Source organism: Oncorhynchus gorbuscha, linkage group LG15, assembly GCF_021184085.1.
Source record: "Oncorhynchus gorbuscha isolate QuinsamMale2020 ecotype Even-year linkage group LG15, OgorEven_v1.0, whole genome shotgun sequence".
Classification (NCBI taxonomy): Eukaryota; Metazoa; Chordata; class Actinopteri; order Salmoniformes; family Salmonidae; genus Oncorhynchus; species Oncorhynchus gorbuscha.
The window spans coordinates 12,878,124-12,899,138 of record NC_060187.1 but is presented as its reverse complement, the minus strand read 5'-3'; the positions used below and the strand labels follow the sequence as shown (position 1 = coordinate 12,899,138).

Below are 21,015 nucleotides of genomic sequence, written 5' to 3'. Positions count from 1 at the left end.
GCTCCTCACTGAGGACCTCACTGCTGCCTAAATAATGACACACATCCTCCATGTCATGGCTCCCGTGCTCAGCCAGTCATTACTCAGAGACCTCCGCTCCGAAGCGTGGAGCGCTCCGCCCCTTAGCACATAGAGCAAGGCATCATGGGTCCTGAATTAATGAGGCCAATAGGAAGTCTCCCTCAGTAAGCACAATCAGACAGGTTATTCCCTCCACTCCTGTACTCCTCTCTCTCTCTCTCTCTCTCTCTCTCTCTCTCTCTCTCTCTCTCTCTCTCTCTCTCTCTCTCTCTCTCTCTCTCTCTCTCTCTGTCTCTCTCTGTCTCTCTCTGTCTCTCTCTCTCTCTCTCTCTCTCTCTCTCTCTCTCTCTCTGTCTCTCTCTGTCTCTCTCTGTCTCTCTCTCTCTTTCTCTCTCTCTCTCGGCACTTAATGTCAATGTATCGCCCTCTAATACTCTTCCTCTCTTTCTTTCATTCTCTTACTTTCTCTCAGGACCAGCTGGTGAAAGAGGACAACATTGACGCGGTGGGGAAGAAACTCCAAGAATATCACAATCAATACCAAGAGAAGAGCAAGGAGTATGACCGGCTTTATGAGGACTACACAAAGACTTCACAGGTACCGTACAGCGCACACTACACTACACCGTTAGCACATCATACCACACACTACACCGTTAGCACATCATACCACACACTACACCATTAGCATATCATACCACACACTACACTACACTGTTAGCACATCATACCACACACTACACTGTTAGCACATCATACCACACACTACACTACACTGTTAGCACATCATACCACACACTACACCGTTAGCACATCATACCACACACTACACTGTTAGCACATCATACCACACACTACACTGTTAGAACATCATACCACACACTACACCGTTAGCATATCATACCACACACTACACTACACCGTTAGCACATCATACCACACACTACACTGCACTGTTAGCACATCATACCACACACTACACTGTTAGCACATCATACCACACACTACACTACACTCACATCACTAAACCCAAAACAGACCTAGTAACTACCACCAACTATGTTCTATTTTAATCATGATAAAGCAGTAATTATGTATGTGCCAGGCAGATACATCAACACGATAGATAGGTAGACGTTATTCATTGGAAAGTTGCAGCGTTATTGAGCTGACGAGCGGAAGATTGATGGCCCTGATATCGTGTTAAACCTCTCAGGAGATTCAGATGAAGAGGACGGCCATCGAGGCCTTCAACGAGACCATCAAGATCTTTGAGGAGCAGTGTCACACACAGGAACGCTACAGCAAGGATTACATGGAGCGCTTCCGCCGGGAGGGCAACGACAAGGAGATTGAGAGGTATGCTCTCTGTTTGTCGTCAGGCAAAGTATTGTTTGTGTACAGATTAGTGGTGTCTGGATTGACCTTAACATTTGAACAGAATCTTATGTTGTGGTGGTGATGGACATAGTTATGAATAATGGTAGTAGTAGCACAGTAGTACGCAAACAATATGCGGTATCCTAACCCATCCTCCTCCCCTCTCCCCCTCTCCCCCACATCTTCTCCTCTTCCTCCTCCACCTCTCCTTTCCCTCTCTCCTCCTCCCCCTCTCCTCTCCTTCTCCTCCCCTCCTCCTCCCCTCCCCTTCCTCCTCCTCCTCTCCTCTCCCACTCTCCTCCTCCCTCCCCTCCTCCTTCACATCTCGTTTCCCTCTCTCCTCCCTCTTCTCGGTCCTGTAGGATCATGATGAACTATGAGAAGCTAAAGTCTCGTCTGGGGGAGATCCACGACAGTAAGATTAGTCTGGAGCAGGATCTGAAGACTCAGGCTCTGGACAACAGAGAGACGGACAAGAAGATGAACAGCCTCAAACCTGACCTCATCCAGCTCCGCAAGATCCGGGACCAGTACCTGGTGTAAGTTACTCAGACAGGAAAGAATTAACATAGAGTAACACCAGAACCTTGTGTAAGTACACTATACAGGAAAGAGTTAACTTACCTTACAGTGAAACGCTTACTTACAAACCCTTAACCAACAATGAGGTTAAGAAAAATAAGTGGTAAGTAAAAAATAGATAAGTAAAAAACAAAAGTCACAAATAATTAAAGAGCAGCAGTAAAATAACAGTAGCGAGGCTATATACAGGGTGTTACGGTACTGAGTCAATGTGGAGGCTATATACAGGGTGTTACGGTACTGCGTCAATGTGGAGGCTATATACAGGGTGTTACGGTACAGAGTCAATGTGGAGGCTATATACAGGGTGTTACGGTACTGAGTCAATGTGGAGGCTATATACAAACTGCGTCAATGTGGAGGCTATATACAGGGTGTTACGGTACAGAGTCAATGTGGAGGCTATATACAGGGTGTTACGGTACAGAGTCAATGTGGAGGCTATAAACAGGGTGTTACGGTACTGAGTCAATGTGGAGGCTATATACAGGGTGTTACGGTACAGAGTCAATGTGGAGGCTATAAACAGGGGGCACCGGTACAGAGTCAATGTGGAGGCTATATACAGGGTGTTACGGTACTGCGTCAATGTGGAGGCTATATACAGGGTGTTACGGTACAGAGTCAATGTGGAGGCTATAAACAGGGGGCACCGGTACAGAGTCAATGTGGAGGCTATATACAGGGTGTTACGGTACAGAGTCAATGTGGAGGCTATATACAGGGTGTTACGGTACTGAGTCAATGTGGAGGCTATATACAGGGTGTTACAGTACTGAGTCAATGTGGAGGCTATATACAGGGTGTTACGGTACAGAGTCAATGTGGAGGCTATATACAGGGTGTTACGGTACAGAGTCAATGTGGATGCTATATACAGGGTGTTACGGTACAGAGTCAATGTGGATGCTATATACAGGGTGTTACGGTACAGAGTCAATGTGGAGGCTATATACAGGGTGTTACGGTACAGAGTCAACATGGAGGCTATATACAGGGTGTTACGGTACAGAGTCAATGTGGAGGCTATATACAGGGTGTTACGGTACAGAGTCAATGTGGAGGCTATAAACGGGGGTACCTGAACAGAGTCAATGTGGAGGCTATATACAGGGTGTTATGGTACAGAGTCAACGTGGAGGCTATATACAGGGTGTTACGGTACAGAGTCAATGTGGAGGCTATATACAGGGTGTTACGGTACAGAGTAAATGTGGAGGCTATAAACAGGGGGTACCGGTACAGAGTAAATGTGGAGGCTATATAGAGAGTGTTACGATACAGAGTCAATGTGGAGGCTATATAGAGGGTGTTACGGTACAGAGTAAATGTGGAGGCTATAAACAGGGGGTACCGGTACAGAGTAAATGTGCAGGGGTTAGAGAGGCCAGTACCTGGTGTAAGTTACTCAGACAGGAAAGAGTTAACATAGAGTAACACCAGTACCTTGTGTAAGTAGTCAATGACGGAGTAAAGAGTTAACACGCTGTAAGGCTGTAGTAGGGACCAGTACACTGTGTAAGTAACCCAGACAGCTTACCTGGAGCTCCTATGGGGTTAACTGGAGAGCTGCCATATGAAGCTTGTGCTTCCTCTTAGCTACAGCAGACTCTCTGTTGGGAAGTCCCTGGGCTGCCTGGGGATAGAAAGGCTGTAGGTTCTAGGAATCCTGCAATAGCATTACCTAGCATTACCAGGCCTGCATAGTTTCTATACATAGATTTCTTCAGAAGGGTTGTGGGAGTGCTACTAATTAAATACGTTTTGTCATCTGTTCGATTAAATGGAGGAATGACGTGCATAGCGAAAGAAGGGCTGTAACTCAAACGTTTTTTAGTAATTTCTCCTCTTTTCATTATCTCTCTCTCCTCTCTTTGTCTGTCTCTCTCTTTCTCTCTCTCTCTGCAGCTGGCTCAATCACAAAGGAGTGCGTCAGAAACGAATTAATGAGTGGCTGGGGATCAAGAACGAGAACACAGATGAGTAAGTGTTCAGAGCCCGGCCTCCCAGCTTCACATCCTCCCAGCCTCGCGGTCTCCCAGCCTCGCGGCCTCCCAGCTTCACATCCTTACAGGCCCCAACCTCACAGCCTCCGAGCTTCACGGCCCCCCAGCTTCACCACCTCAAGGCCTCTCAGTCCCCCAGCTTCACAGCCTCCCAGCTTTACAGTCCCCCAGACTCACAGTTCTCCAGCCTCCCAACCTCATGGCCTCCCAACCTCATGGCCTCCCAACCTCATGGCCTCCCAGTTCTCACGGCCCCCCAGCCTCATGGCCTCCGAGCTTCACCGCCTCACCGCCTCAAGGCTTCACAGCCCACCAGCTTCACAGTCCACCAGCTTCACAGCCTCCCAGCTTCACGGACCCCCAGCCTCACAGCTTCACAGCCCCCCCAGCCTTACGGCCTCACAGCCCCCAGCTTCATGGCCTCACAGCCTCATTGGCTCACAGTCTCCCAGCTTCACAGCCCCCAGGCGTACGGCCTCACAGCCCCCAAACTCGCAGCTTCCCAGCTTCACAGCCCCCAGGTTCACATCCTCACAGCCCCCAACCGCACAGCCCCCCAACCTTACAGCCCCCAGCTTCACAGTCTCCCAGCCCCCCAACCTCGCAGCCCCCAGCCTCACAGCCTCCCAGCTTCACAGCACCCAAGCTTCACAGCCGCACAGCACCCCAGGTTCACAGCCTCCCAGCTTCACAGCCCCCAGGTTCACAAACTCCCGGCCCCCAACCTCACAGCCCCTCAACCTCACAGCCCCCAGCCTCAAAGCCCCCAACCTCACAGCCTCCGAGCTTCACGGCCCCCAGCTTTACCGCCTCAAGGCCTCACAGTCCCCCAGCTTCACAGCCTCCCAGCTTCACAGTCCCCCAGACTCACAGCTCTCCTCAGCCTCACAGTCCCCCAGACTCACAGCTCTCCAGCCCTCCCAACCTCATGGCCTCCCAGTTCTCACAGCCCCCCAGTCTCATGGCCTCCGAGCTTCACGGTCTCACCGCCTCAAGGCTTCACAGCCCACCAGCTTCACAGTCCACCAGCTTCGCAGCTTCCCAGCTTCACGGACTCACAGCTTCTCAGCCCCCCCAGCCTTACGGCCTCACAGACCCCAGCTTCATGGCCTCACAGCCTCATTGGCTCACATTCTCCTAGCTTCACAGCCCCCCAGGCTTACGGCCTCACAGCCCCCAACCTCACAGCCCCTCCAGGTTCACACCCCCAGGTTCACAGACTCCCAGCCCCCTAACCTCACAGCCTCCCAGGTTCACAGCCCCCAGCTTCACAGCCCCCAGGTTCACACTCCCAGCCCCCAACCTCACAGCCTCCCAGGTTCACAGCCCCCAGCTTCACAGCCCCCAGGTTCACAGACTCCCAGCCCCCAACCTCACAGCCTCCCAGGTTCACAGCCCCCAGCTTCACAGCACCCCAGCCTCACAGCCTCACAGCTCCCCAGGTTCACAGCCTCCCAGCTTCACAGCTTCACAGCCCCCCAACCTCACAGCCCTCCAACCTCACAGCCTCCCAGCTTCACAGACTCACAGCCCCCCAACCTCACAGCCTCACACTGCAAGGCTCATTCTGCAAGGCTCATTCTATTTCTAATGTAGACATACTGTAGCAATACACTTTGGCATTGCTCATTCACAATAGTCAGCTTCACAGCCCCCCAGCCTCACAGCCACCCAGATTCACATCCTCTCAGCCTCACAGCACCCCAATCTCACAGCCCTCCAGCCTCACAGCCCCCCCCCCCAGCCTCACAGCCTCCCAGCTTCACAGCCCCCAGGTTCACAGACTCCCGACACATCAACCTCACAGTCCCCCAGCCTCACAGTCCCCCAGCCTCACAGTCCCCCAGCCTCACAGCCCACCAACCTCACAGCCCCCAAGCTCACAGCCCCCAGACTCACAGCCCCCAGCTTCAGAGCCTCACAGCCCTACAACCTCACAGCCCCCCAGCTTCACAGCCTCCCAGCCCCCAACCTCACAGCCTCCCAGCTTCACAGCCCCCAACCTCACAGCCCCCAGCCTCACAGCCTCCCAGCTTCACAGCACCCCAGCTTCATATCCTCACAGCCCCCAACCTCACATGCCCCCAACCTCACAGCCCCCAGGCTCACAGCTTCACAGCCTCACAGCCCTCCAACCTCACAGCCCCCAACCTCACAGCCCTCCAACCTCACAGCCCCCCATCCTCACAGCCCCTCAACCTCACAGCCCTCCAACCTCACAGCCCCCAACCTCACAGCCCTCCAACCTCACAGCCCTCAACCTCACAGCCCTCCATCCTCACAGCCCCCATCCTCACAGCCCCCCATCCTCACAGCCCCTCAACCTCACAGCCCTCCAACCTCACAGCCCCCAACCTCACAGCCCTCCAACCTCACAGCCCCTTAACCTCACAGCCCCCATCCTCACAGACCCTCAACCTCACAACCCCCAACCTCACAACCCCCAACCTCACAGCCCCCCATCCTCACAGCCCCTCAACCTCACAGCCCCCAACCTCACAGCCCCTCAACCTCACAGCCCCCAACCTCACAGCCCCCAACCTCACAGCCCCCCATCCTCACAGCCCCTCAACCTCACAGCCCCCAACCTCACAGCCCCCAACCTCACAGCCCCTCAACCTCACAGCCCTCCATCCTCACAGCTTCACATCCTCACAGCCCCTCAACCTCACAGCCTCACACTGCAAGCCTCACACTGCAAGGCTCATTCTGCAAGGCTCGTTCTATTTCTAATGTAGACATACTGTAACAATATACTTCACATTGGCGTTGCTCCCAATAGTCATCTTTTCACTATACTCATGTTGGAGGAATATACAGTGCATTCAGACCCCTTGACATTTTCCATATTTTGTTACGTTACAGTGTTATTCTAAAATGTATTAAATATTTTTTTCCCTCATCAATCAACACACAATAACCCATAAGGACAAAGCAAAAGCAGGTTTTTAGATTTTTTTGCAAATGTATTTTTTTATTTTTAAGATGTCACATTTACATAAGTATTCAGACCCTTGACTCAGTACTTTGTTGAAGCACCTTCGGCAGTGATTACAGCCTCGAGTCTTCTTGGGTATGATGCTACAAGCTTGGCACACCTGTATTTGGGGGGTTTCTCCCATTCTTCTCTGCAGATCCTCTCAAGCTCTATCAGGTTAGATGGGGAGCGTTGCTGCACAGCTTTTTCAAGTCTGGGCTCTAGCTGGTCCACTCAAGGACATTAAGAGACTTGTCCCGAAGCCACTCCTGCGTTGTCTTGGCTGTGTGCTTAGGGTTATTGTCCTGTTGGATGGTGAACCTTCTGAGGTCCTGAGCACTCTGGAGCAGGTTTTCATCAAGGATATCTCTGTACTTTGCTCCATTCATCTTTCCCTCGATCCTGACTAGTGTCCCAGTCCCTGCCGCTGAAAAACATCCAACAGCATGATACTGCCACCACCATGCTTCACCGTAGGGAAGGTGCCATGTTTCCTCCAGACGTGATGTTGGCATTCAGGCCAAGGAGTTCAATCTTGGTTTCATCAAACCAGAGAATCTGGTTTCTCATGGTCTTAGAGTCTTTAGGTATCTTTTGCCAAACTCCAAGCGGGCTGTCATGTGTCTTTTACTGAGAAGTGCCGTCCGTCTGGCCACTCTACCATGAAGGCCTGATTAGTGGAGTGCTGCAGTGATGGTTGTCCATCTAGAAGGTTCTCCCATCTCCACAGTAGAACTCTAGAACTCTGTCAGAGTGACCATCGAGTTCTTGGTCACCTCCCTGACCAAGGCCCTTCTCCCCCTGATTGCTCAGTTTGGCCGGGCAGCCAGCTCTAGGAAGAGTCTTCATGGTTCTAAACCTCTTCCATTTTAGAATGATGGAGGCCACTGTGTTATTGGGGACCTTCAATGCTGCAAAAATTGTTTGGCACCCTTCCCCAGATCTGTGCCTTGACACAGTCCTGTCTCGGACCTCTACGGACAATTCCTTCAACCTCATGGCTTGGATTTTGCCCTGACATGCACTGTCAACTGTGGGACCTTATATAGACAGGTGTGTGCCTTTCCAAGTCATGTTCAATCAATTGAATTTACCACAGGTGGACTCCAGTCTAGATGTAGAAACATCTCAAGGATGATCAATGGAAACAGGATGCACCTGAGCTCAATTTCGAGTCTCATAGAAAAAGGTCTGAATACTTATATAAATAACTATTTCAGCTTTTTATTTTTTATAAATTGGCAAAAGAAATCTAAAAACCTGTTTTCTCTTTGTCATTATTGGGTATTGTGTGTAGATTGCTTAGGAAAACAGTGTATTTAATACATTTTAGAATAAGGCTGCAACGTAACAAAATGTGGAAAAAGTCAAGCGGTCTGAATACTTTCTGAATGCCCCGTAAATCTGAGGCAATCATTCTCATTTGATATTTTGGCTACATCATAAATCCATCAACTAAAATGAATCCCTGCTAAACCCTATGCTTGTCTCTTTCCCCTGTCTCCTGTGTTTGTAGAGGGTACTTTGTCAGTACAGAGGAGGATGACAACCTGCCACACTATGATGAAAAGACCTGGTTTGTAGGAGACCTGAACAGAACCCAGTCTGAAGACCTCCTACTGGGCAAACCTGACGGAGCTTTCCTCATTAGAGAGAGTAGCAAGAAAGGCTGCTATGCATGCTCTGTAGTGTAAGTACTGAAGTCTATACTAGCTATGCATGCTCTGTAGTGTAAGTACTGAAGTCTATACTAGCTATGCATGCTCTGTAGTGTAAGTACTGAAGTCTATACTAGCTATGCATGCTCTGTAGTGTAAGTACTGAAGTCTATACTAGCTATGCATGCTCTGTAGTGTAAGTACTGAAGTCTATACTAGCTATGCATGCTCTGTAGTGTAAGTACTGAAGTCTATACTAGCTATGCATGCTCTGTAGTGTAAGTACTGAAGTCTATACTAGCTATGCATGCTCTGTAGTGTAAGTACTGAAGTCTATACTAGCTATGCATGCTCTGTAGTGTAAGTACTGAAGTCTATACTAGCTATGCATGCTCTGTAGTGTAAGTACTGAAGTCTATACTAGCTATGCATGCTCTGTAGTGTAAGTACTGAAGTCTATACTAGCTATGCATGCTCTGTAGTGTAAGTACTGAAGTCTATACTAGCTATGCATGCTCTGTAGTGTAAGTACTGAAGTCTATACTAGCTATGCATGCTCTGTAGTGTAAGTACTGAAGTCTATACTAGCTATGCATGCTCTGTAGTGTAAGTACTGAAGTCTATACTAGCTATGCATGCTCTGTAGTGTAAGTACTGAAGTCTATACTAGCTATGCATGCTCTGTAGTGTAAGTACTGAAGTCTATACTAGCTATGCATGCTCTGTAGTGTAAGTACTGAAGTCTACTAGCTATAGCTATGCATGCTCTGTAGTGTAAGTACTGAAGTCTATACTAGCTATGCATGCTCTGTAGTGTAAGTACTGAAGTCTATACTAGCTATGCATGCTCTGTAGTGTAAGTACTGAAGTCTATACTAGCTATGCATGCTCTGTAGTGTAAGTACTGAAGTCTATACTAGCTATGCATGCTCTGTAGTGTAAGTACTGAAGTCTATACTAGCTATGCATGCTCTGTAGTGTAAGTACTGAAGTCTATACTAGCTATGCATGCTCTGTAGTGTAAGTACTGAAGTCTATACTAGCTATGCATGCTCTGTAGTGTAAGTACTGAAGTCTATACTAGCTATGCATGCTCTGTAGTGTAGTACTGAAGTCTATACTAGCTATGCATGTCTAGTGTAAGTACTGAAGTCTATACTAGCTATGCATGCTCTGTAGTGTAAGTACTGAAGTCTATACTAGCTATGCATGCTCTGTAGTGTAAGTACTGAAGTCTATACTAGCTATGCATGCTCTGTAGTGTAAGTACTGAAGTCTATACTAGCATGCTCTGTATGCATGCTCTGTAGCATGTAAGTACTGAAGTCTATACTAGCTATGCATGCTCTGTAGTGTAAGTACTGAAGTCTATACTAGCTATGCATGCTCTGTAGTGTAAGTACTGAAGTCTATACTAGCTATGCATGCTCTGTAGTGTAAGTACTGAAGTCTATACTAGCTATGCATGCTCTGTAGTGTAAGTACTGAAGTCTATACTAGCTATGCATGCTCTGTAGTGTAAGTACTGAAGTCTATACTAGCTATGCATGCTCTGTAGTGTAAGTACTGAAGTCTATACTAGCTATGCATGCTCTATGCATGCTCTGTAGTGTAAGTACTGAAGTCTATACTAGCTATGCATGCTCTGTAGTGTGTAAGTACTCTGTAGTGTAAGTACTGAAGTCTATACTAGCTATGCATGCTCTGTAGTGTAAGTACTGAAGTCTATACTAGCTATGCATGCTCTGTAGTGTAAGTACTAGTCTATGCATGCTCTGTAGTGTAAGTACTGAAGTCTATACTAGCTATGCATGCTCTGTAGTGTAAGTACTGAAGTCTATACTAGCTATGCATGCTCTGTAGTGTAAGTACTGAAGTCTATACTAGCTATGCATGCTCTGTAGTGTAAGTACTGAAGTCTATACTAGCTATGCATGCTCTGTAGTGTAAGTGTAGTCTATACTAGCTATGCATGCTCTGTAAGTACTGAAGTCTATACTAGCTATGCATGCTCTGTAGTGTAAGTACTGAAGTCTATACTAGCTATGCATGCTCTGTAGTGTAAGTACTGAAGTCTATACTAGCTATGCATGCTCTGTAGTGTAAGTACTGAAGTCTGTAAGTATGCATGCTCTGTAAGTCTGAAGTCTATACTAGCTATGCATGCTCTGTAGTGTAAGTACTGAAGTCTATACTAGCTATGCATGTTCTGTAGTGTAAGTACTGAAGTCTATACTAGCTATGCATGCTCTGTAGTGTAAGTACTGAAGTCTATACTAGCTATGCATGCTCTGTAGTGTAAGTACTGAAGTCTATACTAGCTATGCATGCTCTGTAGTGTAAGTACTGAAGTCTATACTAGCTATGCATGCTCTGTAGTGTAAGTACTGAAGTCTATACTAGCTATGCATGTTCTGTAGTGTAAGTACTGAAGTCTATACTAGCTATGCATGTTCATGAAGTCTAGCTATGCAGTGTAAGTATACTAGCTATGCACTGAAGTCTATACTAGCTATGCAGCTCTGTAGTGTAAGTACTATGCATGCTCTGTAGTGTAAGTACTGAAGTCTATACTAGCTATGCATGCACTGTAGTGTAAGTACTGAAGTCTATACTAGCTATGCATGCTCTGTAGTGTAAGTACTGAAGTCTATACTAGCTATGCATGCTCTGTAGTGTAAGTACTTAAGGCTATACTAGCTATGCATGTTCTGTAGTGTAAGTACTTAAGGCTATACTAGCTATGCATGCTCTGTAGTGTAAGTACTTAAGGCTATACTAGCTATGCATGTTCTGTAGTGTAAGTACTTAAGGCTATACTAGCTATGCATGTTCTGTAGTGTAAGTACTGAAGTCTATACTAGCTATGTATGCTCTGTAGTGTAAGTGACTCAATATTTACTAGTGAATGAGTCTCTGTACTGATGATGTACGATGGTAATTGTTTTTAAGTTGTGGTAGTTCAATAATGTTATGTGAGTGTGTGAAAAACTGCTGTTATATAAGCAGGTGTCCATGTCCAACTGCTCTGTTTTCAGTTAGACTAGTACTAACACCTCCTCTCTGTCGTCTCTGCAGTGTGGAGGGTGAGGTGAAGCACTGTGTGATTTTCAGCACACCGAAGGGCTACGGCTTCGCTGAACCTTACAACCTTTACAGCTCTCTGAAAGACCTAGTCCTGCACTACCACCAGACCTCCCTGGTCCAGCACAACGACTCCCTCAACGTCTGCCTGGCCTACCCGGTCTACACACAGATGCCCTCCTCCTCCGGCCCTTCCCCACGGAGATGAGCCCCCCCCCCGCCCAGAGCTCCAACAGACTACCCACCCTACCTACCCAGCCCCAGGAGGGATGAGGGGACAGGGGGACGGGGTTGGGGGGTACAGGGGTCAGCCTCATAATCCAAACTAGAACCCAGAACCTGAGAAAAACACCTGAGAGGGGAAAAAAGCAACATAAACACTTGCTGCAACACACGTCAGCCACCTTGGAGTTATATATATTTTTACTAGAACAATTGGAGGGCATTCTTTGTAAAGACTCTGCTTGATTTGCACAAGGAAGTTTTAAATGTTTGTGAATGTGAAAAAACGTAAGGAAAAAGGAGAAGAGCCGAGTTTCAGGTGACCTAAACTCCAGCCGGGACTCTTTTACAGAAAAACATGATGATGAAAACACTCCATTCTGAGGCTTTGTTTCCCGTCGTCCGTCTGTTTGCCCAAATGATTCTTTTATTTCATTCCTTTTACTTTTTTTTGCAGAGTTTGTTATCTTCATTTTTTTTTCATTTGGACAGTTAATTTTGTTTACTAATTTTATTTGCTAAATGCAAGAGATGATGATGTCGAGTGTTCTCTGTCCCTCTCCATATGAGAAGCAAAAATAATGTAGCACAACAAATGAAGGACAGTTGTTCAGAGTGTTTCTCCATATAGACTGCTGCTGAAGGGTTGGGGGGGGGGGGGACGATAGGAGCAGACGCTGGAAGGGAGGGAAGAGTCGAAAGGGGCCACATGCGGGAGTAAAAAAAGGGTTTGTCGTCTTAAAAGAAAAAAGCTTTTATATTAAGCAGAGATGGAGAGTGAGTTTGTTTTCTTACTTGGCTGGATCCTATTTCCTTTGACACATTGTAAGTTACGGTAACGTTACAATCACGATGTGACAGTCCGTACAGAGACCAAAGTTGGCATGAGGAGAGACAAGTCCACCATTGTGTTTTTCTTAGTCTGTATGAACGGAGAAGAGAAAATAGAGAGGTTGCTTTGTTTGATACCACACATACATACAGCAGAGTTTTGGGCCAGTGTTCGTCCACTATACTGAAAGGTTTGGATTAAACCAAATGGTACGCACAGACAGAGTTGGTCGATGGGTTTGACCGTCTGGATTCCGCTCACGTCGAGTTAGAAGCACTTATCTAAGAGGAGAGCCCAGGCAAGGACACACCGTACGGTCTGACACCAGAAACAAACAACCTTAGAAGCACTTATCTAAGAGGAGAGCCCAGGCAAGGACGCACCGTACGGTCTGACACCAGAAACTAACAACCTTAGAAGCTGAAAGAGGTTTTATGTGTGGTTTTAAAACAAGAAGGTGTATGTATGCGCTAAAGTCTGTTTAAAACAAACAGGGACTTGTTGTTTTGGTTACAGAACATTTGAGACAATAAGCTTTGATCTGAGAGCAGGTAGGGGGCGGAGGGGTTCCAAGCTGACGACACATGCTTTACGTGATGATGATGATGACGATTAAAACTTGAAGAACGTGCAATCCAAAATTGCGTTCTGATTATGTAGGTTAGCAGTCACCCGGAGAGCTGAACTAACCCAGCTCCCAGACAGACTCACAGGACAGATCATCAAAGTGCACAGCGAAGCTTTTGAAGAGCCAATTATTTCAACAACCTACAAAAAAAATATAGAGATCTTTTTTTTTTATGTGTTTCACTCAAACCTCATACTCGGTGCTTGACTTTATAACCAGTGGAAACATTTCAAAAAAGAAATAAAAGAAAACCATTATAACATTGTACAATAACATTAACAAAATGACAAACAAAACCACAATCTGCAATTTCCAGTATATTCAGTCACCTCTACTTCCTGATGTGAAACTTTCTATTCTGATTGGCTGTTGTTGTTTGTCTACTGTTTTACGGTTGGCTCTCCTTGCTGCCTATCCAATGAGCCATCTCTCAGACAGACAATAGGCATGTGTGGGGGGTCCTGTCTCTCCCAGACAGTTGTCCCCTCTCTGACTGTGTTAACCTCAGGCCCTATTTGAAGGCCTTGTTGACAGGAGAGGGTAGTGCTGCAGCAGAGGGTTGATTTTGTTCTCAGGGTCACTAAGACAGCTGTTGTAAATGGGACAAGCTCAGCCCTTGTTTACAACTATGAGGAGCAAACCCCCTCCAAATTTCTGCCCCTTACAGTGCTCTATTGGGGTAAAGACACCACCCAAATCAAATCAACCCGGCAGCAACACTGTGAGTGTTGTAAGGCCCACTACCAAATTTGATCAAACAGATAGTTAAACATAAAAATGTTTATTCAAATAATTAGTTCTTGTCACATTTTGAAAACACACTCGTTACAAAGTCAGACTGCACCTGTCTATCGTCTGCAAGGTCTCTGCTAAACTACCAGTGGAAACCAGCATGGTGAAGGGGTCACACCAGTGAGAACCAGCATGGTGAAGGGGTCACACCAGTGAGAACCAGCATGGTGAAGGGGTCACACCAGTGAGAACCAGCATGGTGAAGGGGTCACACCAGTGAGAACCAGCATGGTGAAGGGGTCACACCAGTGAGAACCAGCATGGTGAAGGGGTCACACCAGTGAGAACCAGTACACTCTTAAAAAGAAAGGTGCTATCTAGAACCTAAAAGGGTTCTTCGGTTTTCCTCATAAGAGAACACTTTGAAGGACCCTGTTTGGTTCCAGGTAAAACCCTTTTGGGTTCCATGTAGAACCATTTTGGTTCTTGGTAGAACCCTTTTGGGTTCCATGTAGAACACTTTCCACAGAGTGTTTTACCCAAAAGGGTTCTAGCTGGAAGCAAAAGGGATCTACCTTGAACCTAAAATGGCTTTTCCTATGAGGACAGCCGAAAAAAAAAATGTTTTTCTAAGAGTGTATGGTGAAGGGCTCAAACCAATGTAAACCAGTATAGTGAAAGGGTCAAACTAAAGTAAACTAGTATAGTGAAGGGGTCAAACTAATGGAAACCAGTATAGTGAAGGTGTCAAACTAATGGAAACTAGTATAGTGAAGGTGTCAAACTAATGTAAACTAGTATAGTGAAGGTGTCAAACTAATGTAAACTAGTATAGTGAAGGTGTCAAACTAATGTAAACTAGTATAGTAAAGAGGTCAAACTAATGTAAACTAGTATAGTGAAGGGTCAAACTAATGTAAACTAGTATAGTGAAGGGGTCAAACTAATGTAAACTAGTATAGTGAAGGTGTCACACCAGTGGAAACCAGTACAGTGAAGGGGTCACACCAGTGGAAACCAGTACAGTGAAGGGGTCACACCAGTGGAAACCAGTACAGTGAAGGGGTCACACCAGTGGAAACCAGTACAGTGAAGGGGTCACACCAGTAGAAACCAGTACAGTGAAGGGGTCACACCAGTGGAAACCAGTACAGTGAAGGGGTCACACCAGTGGAAACCAGTACAGTGAAGGGGTCACACCAGTGGAAACCAGTACAGTGAAGGGGTCACACCAGTGGAAACCAGTACAGTGAAGGGGTCACACCAGTGGAAACCAGTACAGTGAAGGGGTCACACCAGTGGAAACCAGTACAGTGAAGGGGTCACACCAGTGGAAACCAGTACAGTGAAGGGGTCACACCAGTGGAAACCAGTACAGTGAAGGGGTCACACCAGTGGAAACCAGTACAGTGAAGGAGTCACACCAGTGGAAACCAGTACAGTGAAGGGGTCACACCAGTGGAAACCAGTACAGTGAAGGGGTCACACCAGTGGAAACCAGTACAGTGAAGGGGTCACACCAGTGGAAACCAGTACAGTGAAGGGGGCACACCAGTGGAAACCAGTACAGTGAAGGGGTCACACCAGTGGAAACCAGTACAGTGAAGGGGTCACACCAGTGGAAACCAGTACAGTGAAGGGGTCACACCAGTGGAAACCAATACAGTGAAGGGGTCACACCAGTGGAAACCAGTACAGTGAAGGGGTCACACCAGTGGAAACCAGTACAGTGAAGGGGTCACACCAGTGGAAACCAGTACAGTGAAGGGGTCACACCAGTGGAAACCAGTACAGTGAAGGGGTCACACCAGTGGAAACCAGTACAGTGAAGGGGTCACACCAGTGGAAACCAGTACAGTGAAGGAGTCACACCAGTGGAAACCAGTACAGTGAAGGGGTCACACCAGTGGAAACCAGTACAGTGAAGGGGTCACACCAGTGGAAACCAGTACAGTGAAGGGGTCACACCAGTGGAAACCAGTACAGTGAAGGGGTCACACCAGTGGAAACCAGTACAGTGAAGGAGTCACATCAGTGGAAACCAGTACAGTGAAGGGGTCACACCAGTGGAAACCAGTACAGTGAAGGGGTCACACCAGTGGAAACCAGTACAGTGAAGGGGTCACACCAGTGGAAACCAGTACAGTGAAGGGGTCACACCAGTGGAAACCAGTACAGTGAAGGTGTCACACCAGTGGAAACCAGTACAGTGAAGGGGTCACACCAGTGGAAACCAGTACAGTGAAGGGGTCACACCAGTGGAAACCAGTACAGTGAAGGGGTCACACCAGTGGAAACCAGTACAGTGAAGGGGTCACACCAGTGGAAACCAGTACAGTGAAGGGGTCACACCAGTGGAAACCAGTACAGTGAAGGGGTCACACCAGTGGAAACCAGTACAGTGAAGGGGTCACACCAGTGGAAACCAGTACAGTGAAGGGGTCACACCAGTGGAAACCAGTACAGTGAAGGGGTCACACCAGTGGAAACCAGTACAGTGAAGGGGTCACACCAGTGGAAACCAGTACAGTGAAGGGGTCACACCAGTGGAAACCAGTATGGTTGAGAGCGTCAGCGTCAGAACGAGGAGGAGCGTTAAGGTCATTGTTATCTAGCTTTGTGGTGGTGGAGTGTAGAGAGCTGAAAGCCCTTGATAGGGAACACATGCAAGGGAGGAGGGGAGTGGCATGACACCTCTAAAGACTAGAGTCACTCCTGAGGGGGGGGGGGTGATATGGTGTACTGGGGGAAGGAAGGGACTCAGAGTTTATGTAATGTACAACTGGATCAGGCTGTTCTGGTAGATGCACATGTGTTTGTGCCTCCTCATCCTTGTTTTTTGGCAAGGACCCTCAGGCAGGATGCTAGGCTACCCTTTTGCTACATAACAGTTTCATAACAAAACCCACTTTAATATCTAGACTGGTAAAACCATGTTTGACAACACCCAGCCAGTAGGCTAGACCTGGTGTCTTTAATTATAATGGTGTCTATCTGGTTCTAATGGTGTCTATTCATTATAATGGTGTCTATATGGTTCTAATGGTGTCAATGAATTATAATGGTATCTATCTGGTTCTAATGGTGTCTATTCATTATAATGGTGTCTATCTGTTTCTAATGGTGTCTATTCATTATAATGGTATCTATATGTTTCTTATGGTGTCTATTCATTATAATGGTGTCTATTAATTATAATGGTGTCTATCTCCTGCTCAGTGGCCCTGCTTTGCTAGGTTTGTCCATGAGGCATTCCGTAGTTGTAGAGCCCCTGCGAATCTTCACTTCAGTCTCTTCTCCTATCTTGTCCTCCACCATGGTTTGAAGGTTGTTATTTAGTTGACTTTTGGTTCTTACTGGGAGCCTTGTAGGCGTCTGCCTCTATTACTTGAACTGTTGCATCGCTCACTGTTGAATGTCTTTATATTGAAATATATATATAGAAATATATTAAAGAAAATATCTCTTTTGTTGTTCTATGGCGAGCAGGACTGGGTTGACTTTTAAAGATATATAATTACACATGTTTATGTCACAGAAATCATATTAAGCTTCTTTGCAAGGAGGGAAGGAAGTGAGAGCTTGTCTGATATTGCACACATCACTCTTTGCATCTTAAACGGTGCCCTATCCCCTATATAGTCCACTACTTCTGGTCAAAAGTAGTGTTCTAGGGAATACTGTCTCATCTTAAGCCGCCATTTTCTGCAGTAAGTCAAAGCATTTCTCATCTATGATGCTAAATATGTACTTTTTTTCTTCCTCTTGATTTCGTCGTTGCTCCTCTAGTTTTTCTCTGTATACTTCCCCCTGGCATTGAGACCAAAGATTTCAGTTGACTTCATATTTAGCCTTTAGTTGTTGATAGTTTCGAAAGGGATGTTTGTTTCCATGTTTTATATTATTTCCATTGTCTTGCTTGCAAAAGAACACAGAAGTTAATGTGGTACAGTAGCTAGCTAGCATTTAGGTTGTCAGAGTGAGTGAGTGTCCCGTATAGTTAGCTAGCATCCCCTCTTAGTGATAATGCTAATTATCAGTAACAGTAATTATCATGAAGTATGACAATAATGAATTATTGGGGATAGATGTTCCTGTGTGATATTTGAGGTATAGGATCTATACTAAAGGACATTGAATTGGCTGTCCTCACTAAGCAGTGTGGTTGAGGATAGTTTGCCTCGCAGTCTTTTGTCTATTTAAATTAGACCTATTGTTTTCTCCACTTTGAAGGCAAGGAGAGATACAGGCAGATTCATTCTTAACCCAGGGTTGTATTTTCCTGGTTAACCAGGTTTCTCTCCACACTCATGATGTGAGTGGGTTCATTGGTCCATTTTACTATGCGTGTCATTGGTGTGATTCCTCTTTTAGTTTTGTTAAGGTTGTAAAGACCTCTTACTTCACCAAAAACACTCCCTGTGTCTGTCTCTTGTTTTCTCACAACACAGTCATATATTTGCACACGTTGATCCAGTCGGAGAGATGGTTGCTCTCTCTCCCTCTCAGCTTGGAAAGGTGTATATGAAACAAGTACAATGAGTTTCCCCCTGTCCAGTGGTTTGTCTTAAGAGAACAAGTGATTGTCAGTCTCTGCAGGACAGAAAGCAACTGTCCTTTCTTTTGCTCTTTCACTCCAGAACTCATGCAATATTCCTTTCCTTTTCTATCAAGGGTTAGGGGTCAGGGGTCAGGGCCAGAGATGTGTTTATGAGAGAACGCCACCGGTGTGTTTCTGTGGAACCATGGTCAGTGGTTGTTGTTTTTTTTGGGGCGGGGGGGTGCACATACTATGAGACTTTGAGAGGGAAATACATTTCTAAGGGTTTGGAAGGGGGGCCGAACCAACATATAGATGTTACCCAAGTTTACTTTTTGACTGTTTTAACTTAACAGTTTTCTGTGTGAAAACCAAACACTAAGTTGGAGTACAGGTACAGGGCCATGCAGGCTTAGGTTTCCTAGAGTACCCCAGGACTGTTATGTAGCTATAATGTCTGTTGTTCTTCTTGTTGACCTCAAGCAGTTCTGCAAAGTTTTATTTGCAGCCAGTGAGATTTGAACATGTTGATATTCTCACTCGGAGTCTTCTGTGTTCTTACCACTGCTATCTGATCACAATACCCAGCACAGCTTCAAGGAGTACAGCTTATACAAAAAAATCATCATTTCAAAAGAAAATAGAAGAAAAAAAAAACAGTTTTGAAGAAAATACAAGTGTATATGACTGTGTCCCTATTCCTTCTTTTGACGTACAGATCCAGCATGCATCTTGGGTACTATTGACTGTTGTTTTTGTGTATAAAAGAAAAATTGAAGAAAAAAAATCAGTTAAAAAAACCAACAACTGTTATTTGTCTGTTTATGGTGTATTCAGATCTGAATTGAATCTAGCTAACTAAACAAGTCACTGCTTCCAGCTGAACCAAGTTAGTCCTATTATTGTCAGGTGTATAACATTAGAACTAATGTAATACTGAGAAAGAGGAACTGCACAGCAATACAAATGTGTGTTTATTATTGTGTGCTTGGCAACTGTCTCTCCATATTACAATATCTGTCAATGTTTGAATATGCTTTGAATGTTCGACCTGTAAACCGCTTATTGCGTGGCTTACAGTACACAATTTACTCACGTAATCCAACAAGTTATTCTTACTATTTCACAGACTGTTGGCAGCATTTTGTAACTCCACCAGTTTTTGTTATGCAGGCCAATGCTTAGACACAATATCAGCAATAAGATATTTCACTCTTTTATTAAGATAATTACTGATAATAATGACTGCTATATAATTGTGTGTTTCTGGACCGACATTGGTGTTGTTGCATGTGGATGGTCATAGTCTTGTCTTCCTCTCCTACTTTGAGCAGTTTTATACTCTACAGACCATTCAAACAGAGACCTCTTTCTCAGGATTACACGTCATCATACAAACCTTGCTTCTGGCTTCTATGGGTATTTCTGTCTTCATTTACGTTGGTTTTAATTCCATCACAGTACATTACTTTACTTTGCAATAGTTTGTATAGGTTGTAAAATCTCCATTTGTTATGAGCTCAACTCATGTACGTTATCAATGGAACTCCACCATATTGATTTCTCTGGCAGAATAAAGATACTATTTTGTTGAAACACCGTGTTGCCTCTGTAATGTGTTGTAGGTCAAAGGGGAATGAATGGGCATCACCAGATCAACATTACAGTTTCGACCAACTCACTGACTTTGGGCTTTAAGGATCATTTGCAAGTATTTTAATTTCATGCATCTTGCCAGCTAGTTAACGTTCGCCATCTAGCAAGAACTCGTAACATATCGTACGTTTCTCAAAGTTGTAACATATTGTATTTTGCTCATTCGTAACATGTTGTACATTTTACAGTTTCAAATTAGAATTTGAATTCGTAACATATCATACGAAATGGACAACCACAAATGAATACATATCATACGAAACGTAACATATCATACTAAATGGAGTGTGTCAGATTTACGTAAAGAATAATACGAAATGCTCTGAGACCAGGTTGTGATACCAATACTGTATAGTGTTGAGCATGTCGTGATCAATGTGGTTGATGAATAAGAATTAACCATAACACCTGTCTTATTGGCATTGATGTAAAAATAAATAGACATTCAACGGATTCCTTCTATCTACGTAGAACTACTTTGGATGCTAACAAAGCACAAGAGAGTTGCTACTAAAGCCTAGTTCTAGTGAAATGTACGTGTTTATTTTCTCTCTGTTAGAAAATCCATCTGTTAAATCCAGCTCTGGAGTAAAATCAATAGGGATAAGCATGAGTGATTTCTTAATAAATGATGAGTGGGTTCAGACCTAAATTCCATCTGTACTAACTACAGTAGCCTGTCTGTGGACTGGAAACA

At 45.5% G+C, this 21,015-nt stretch overlaps 1 protein-coding gene across 1 annotated transcript in view; it reads left to right on the top strand.

Annotated features, from left to right (window-relative positions):
- LOC123996633 (phosphatidylinositol 3-kinase regulatory subunit gamma-like) overlaps nt 1-20,258 on the top strand; it is a 54,800-nt gene extending 34,542 nt beyond the window's left edge. The window contains exons 5-10 of the mRNA XM_046300168.1: nt 494-619; nt 1,238-1,380; nt 1,764-1,940; nt 3,892-3,966; nt 8,483-8,656; nt 11,703-20,258. Coding sequence (XP_046156124.1) covers nt 494-619; nt 1,238-1,380; nt 1,764-1,940; nt 3,892-3,966; nt 8,483-8,656; nt 11,703-11,916 — 909 coding nt within the window. The 3' untranslated portion in view covers nt 11,917-20,258. The remainder of the gene's footprint in view (nt 1-493; nt 620-1,237; nt 1,381-1,763; nt 1,941-3,891; nt 3,967-8,482; nt 8,657-11,702) is intronic.
- The last annotated feature ends 757 nt before the right edge of the window (nt 20,259-21,015 follow it).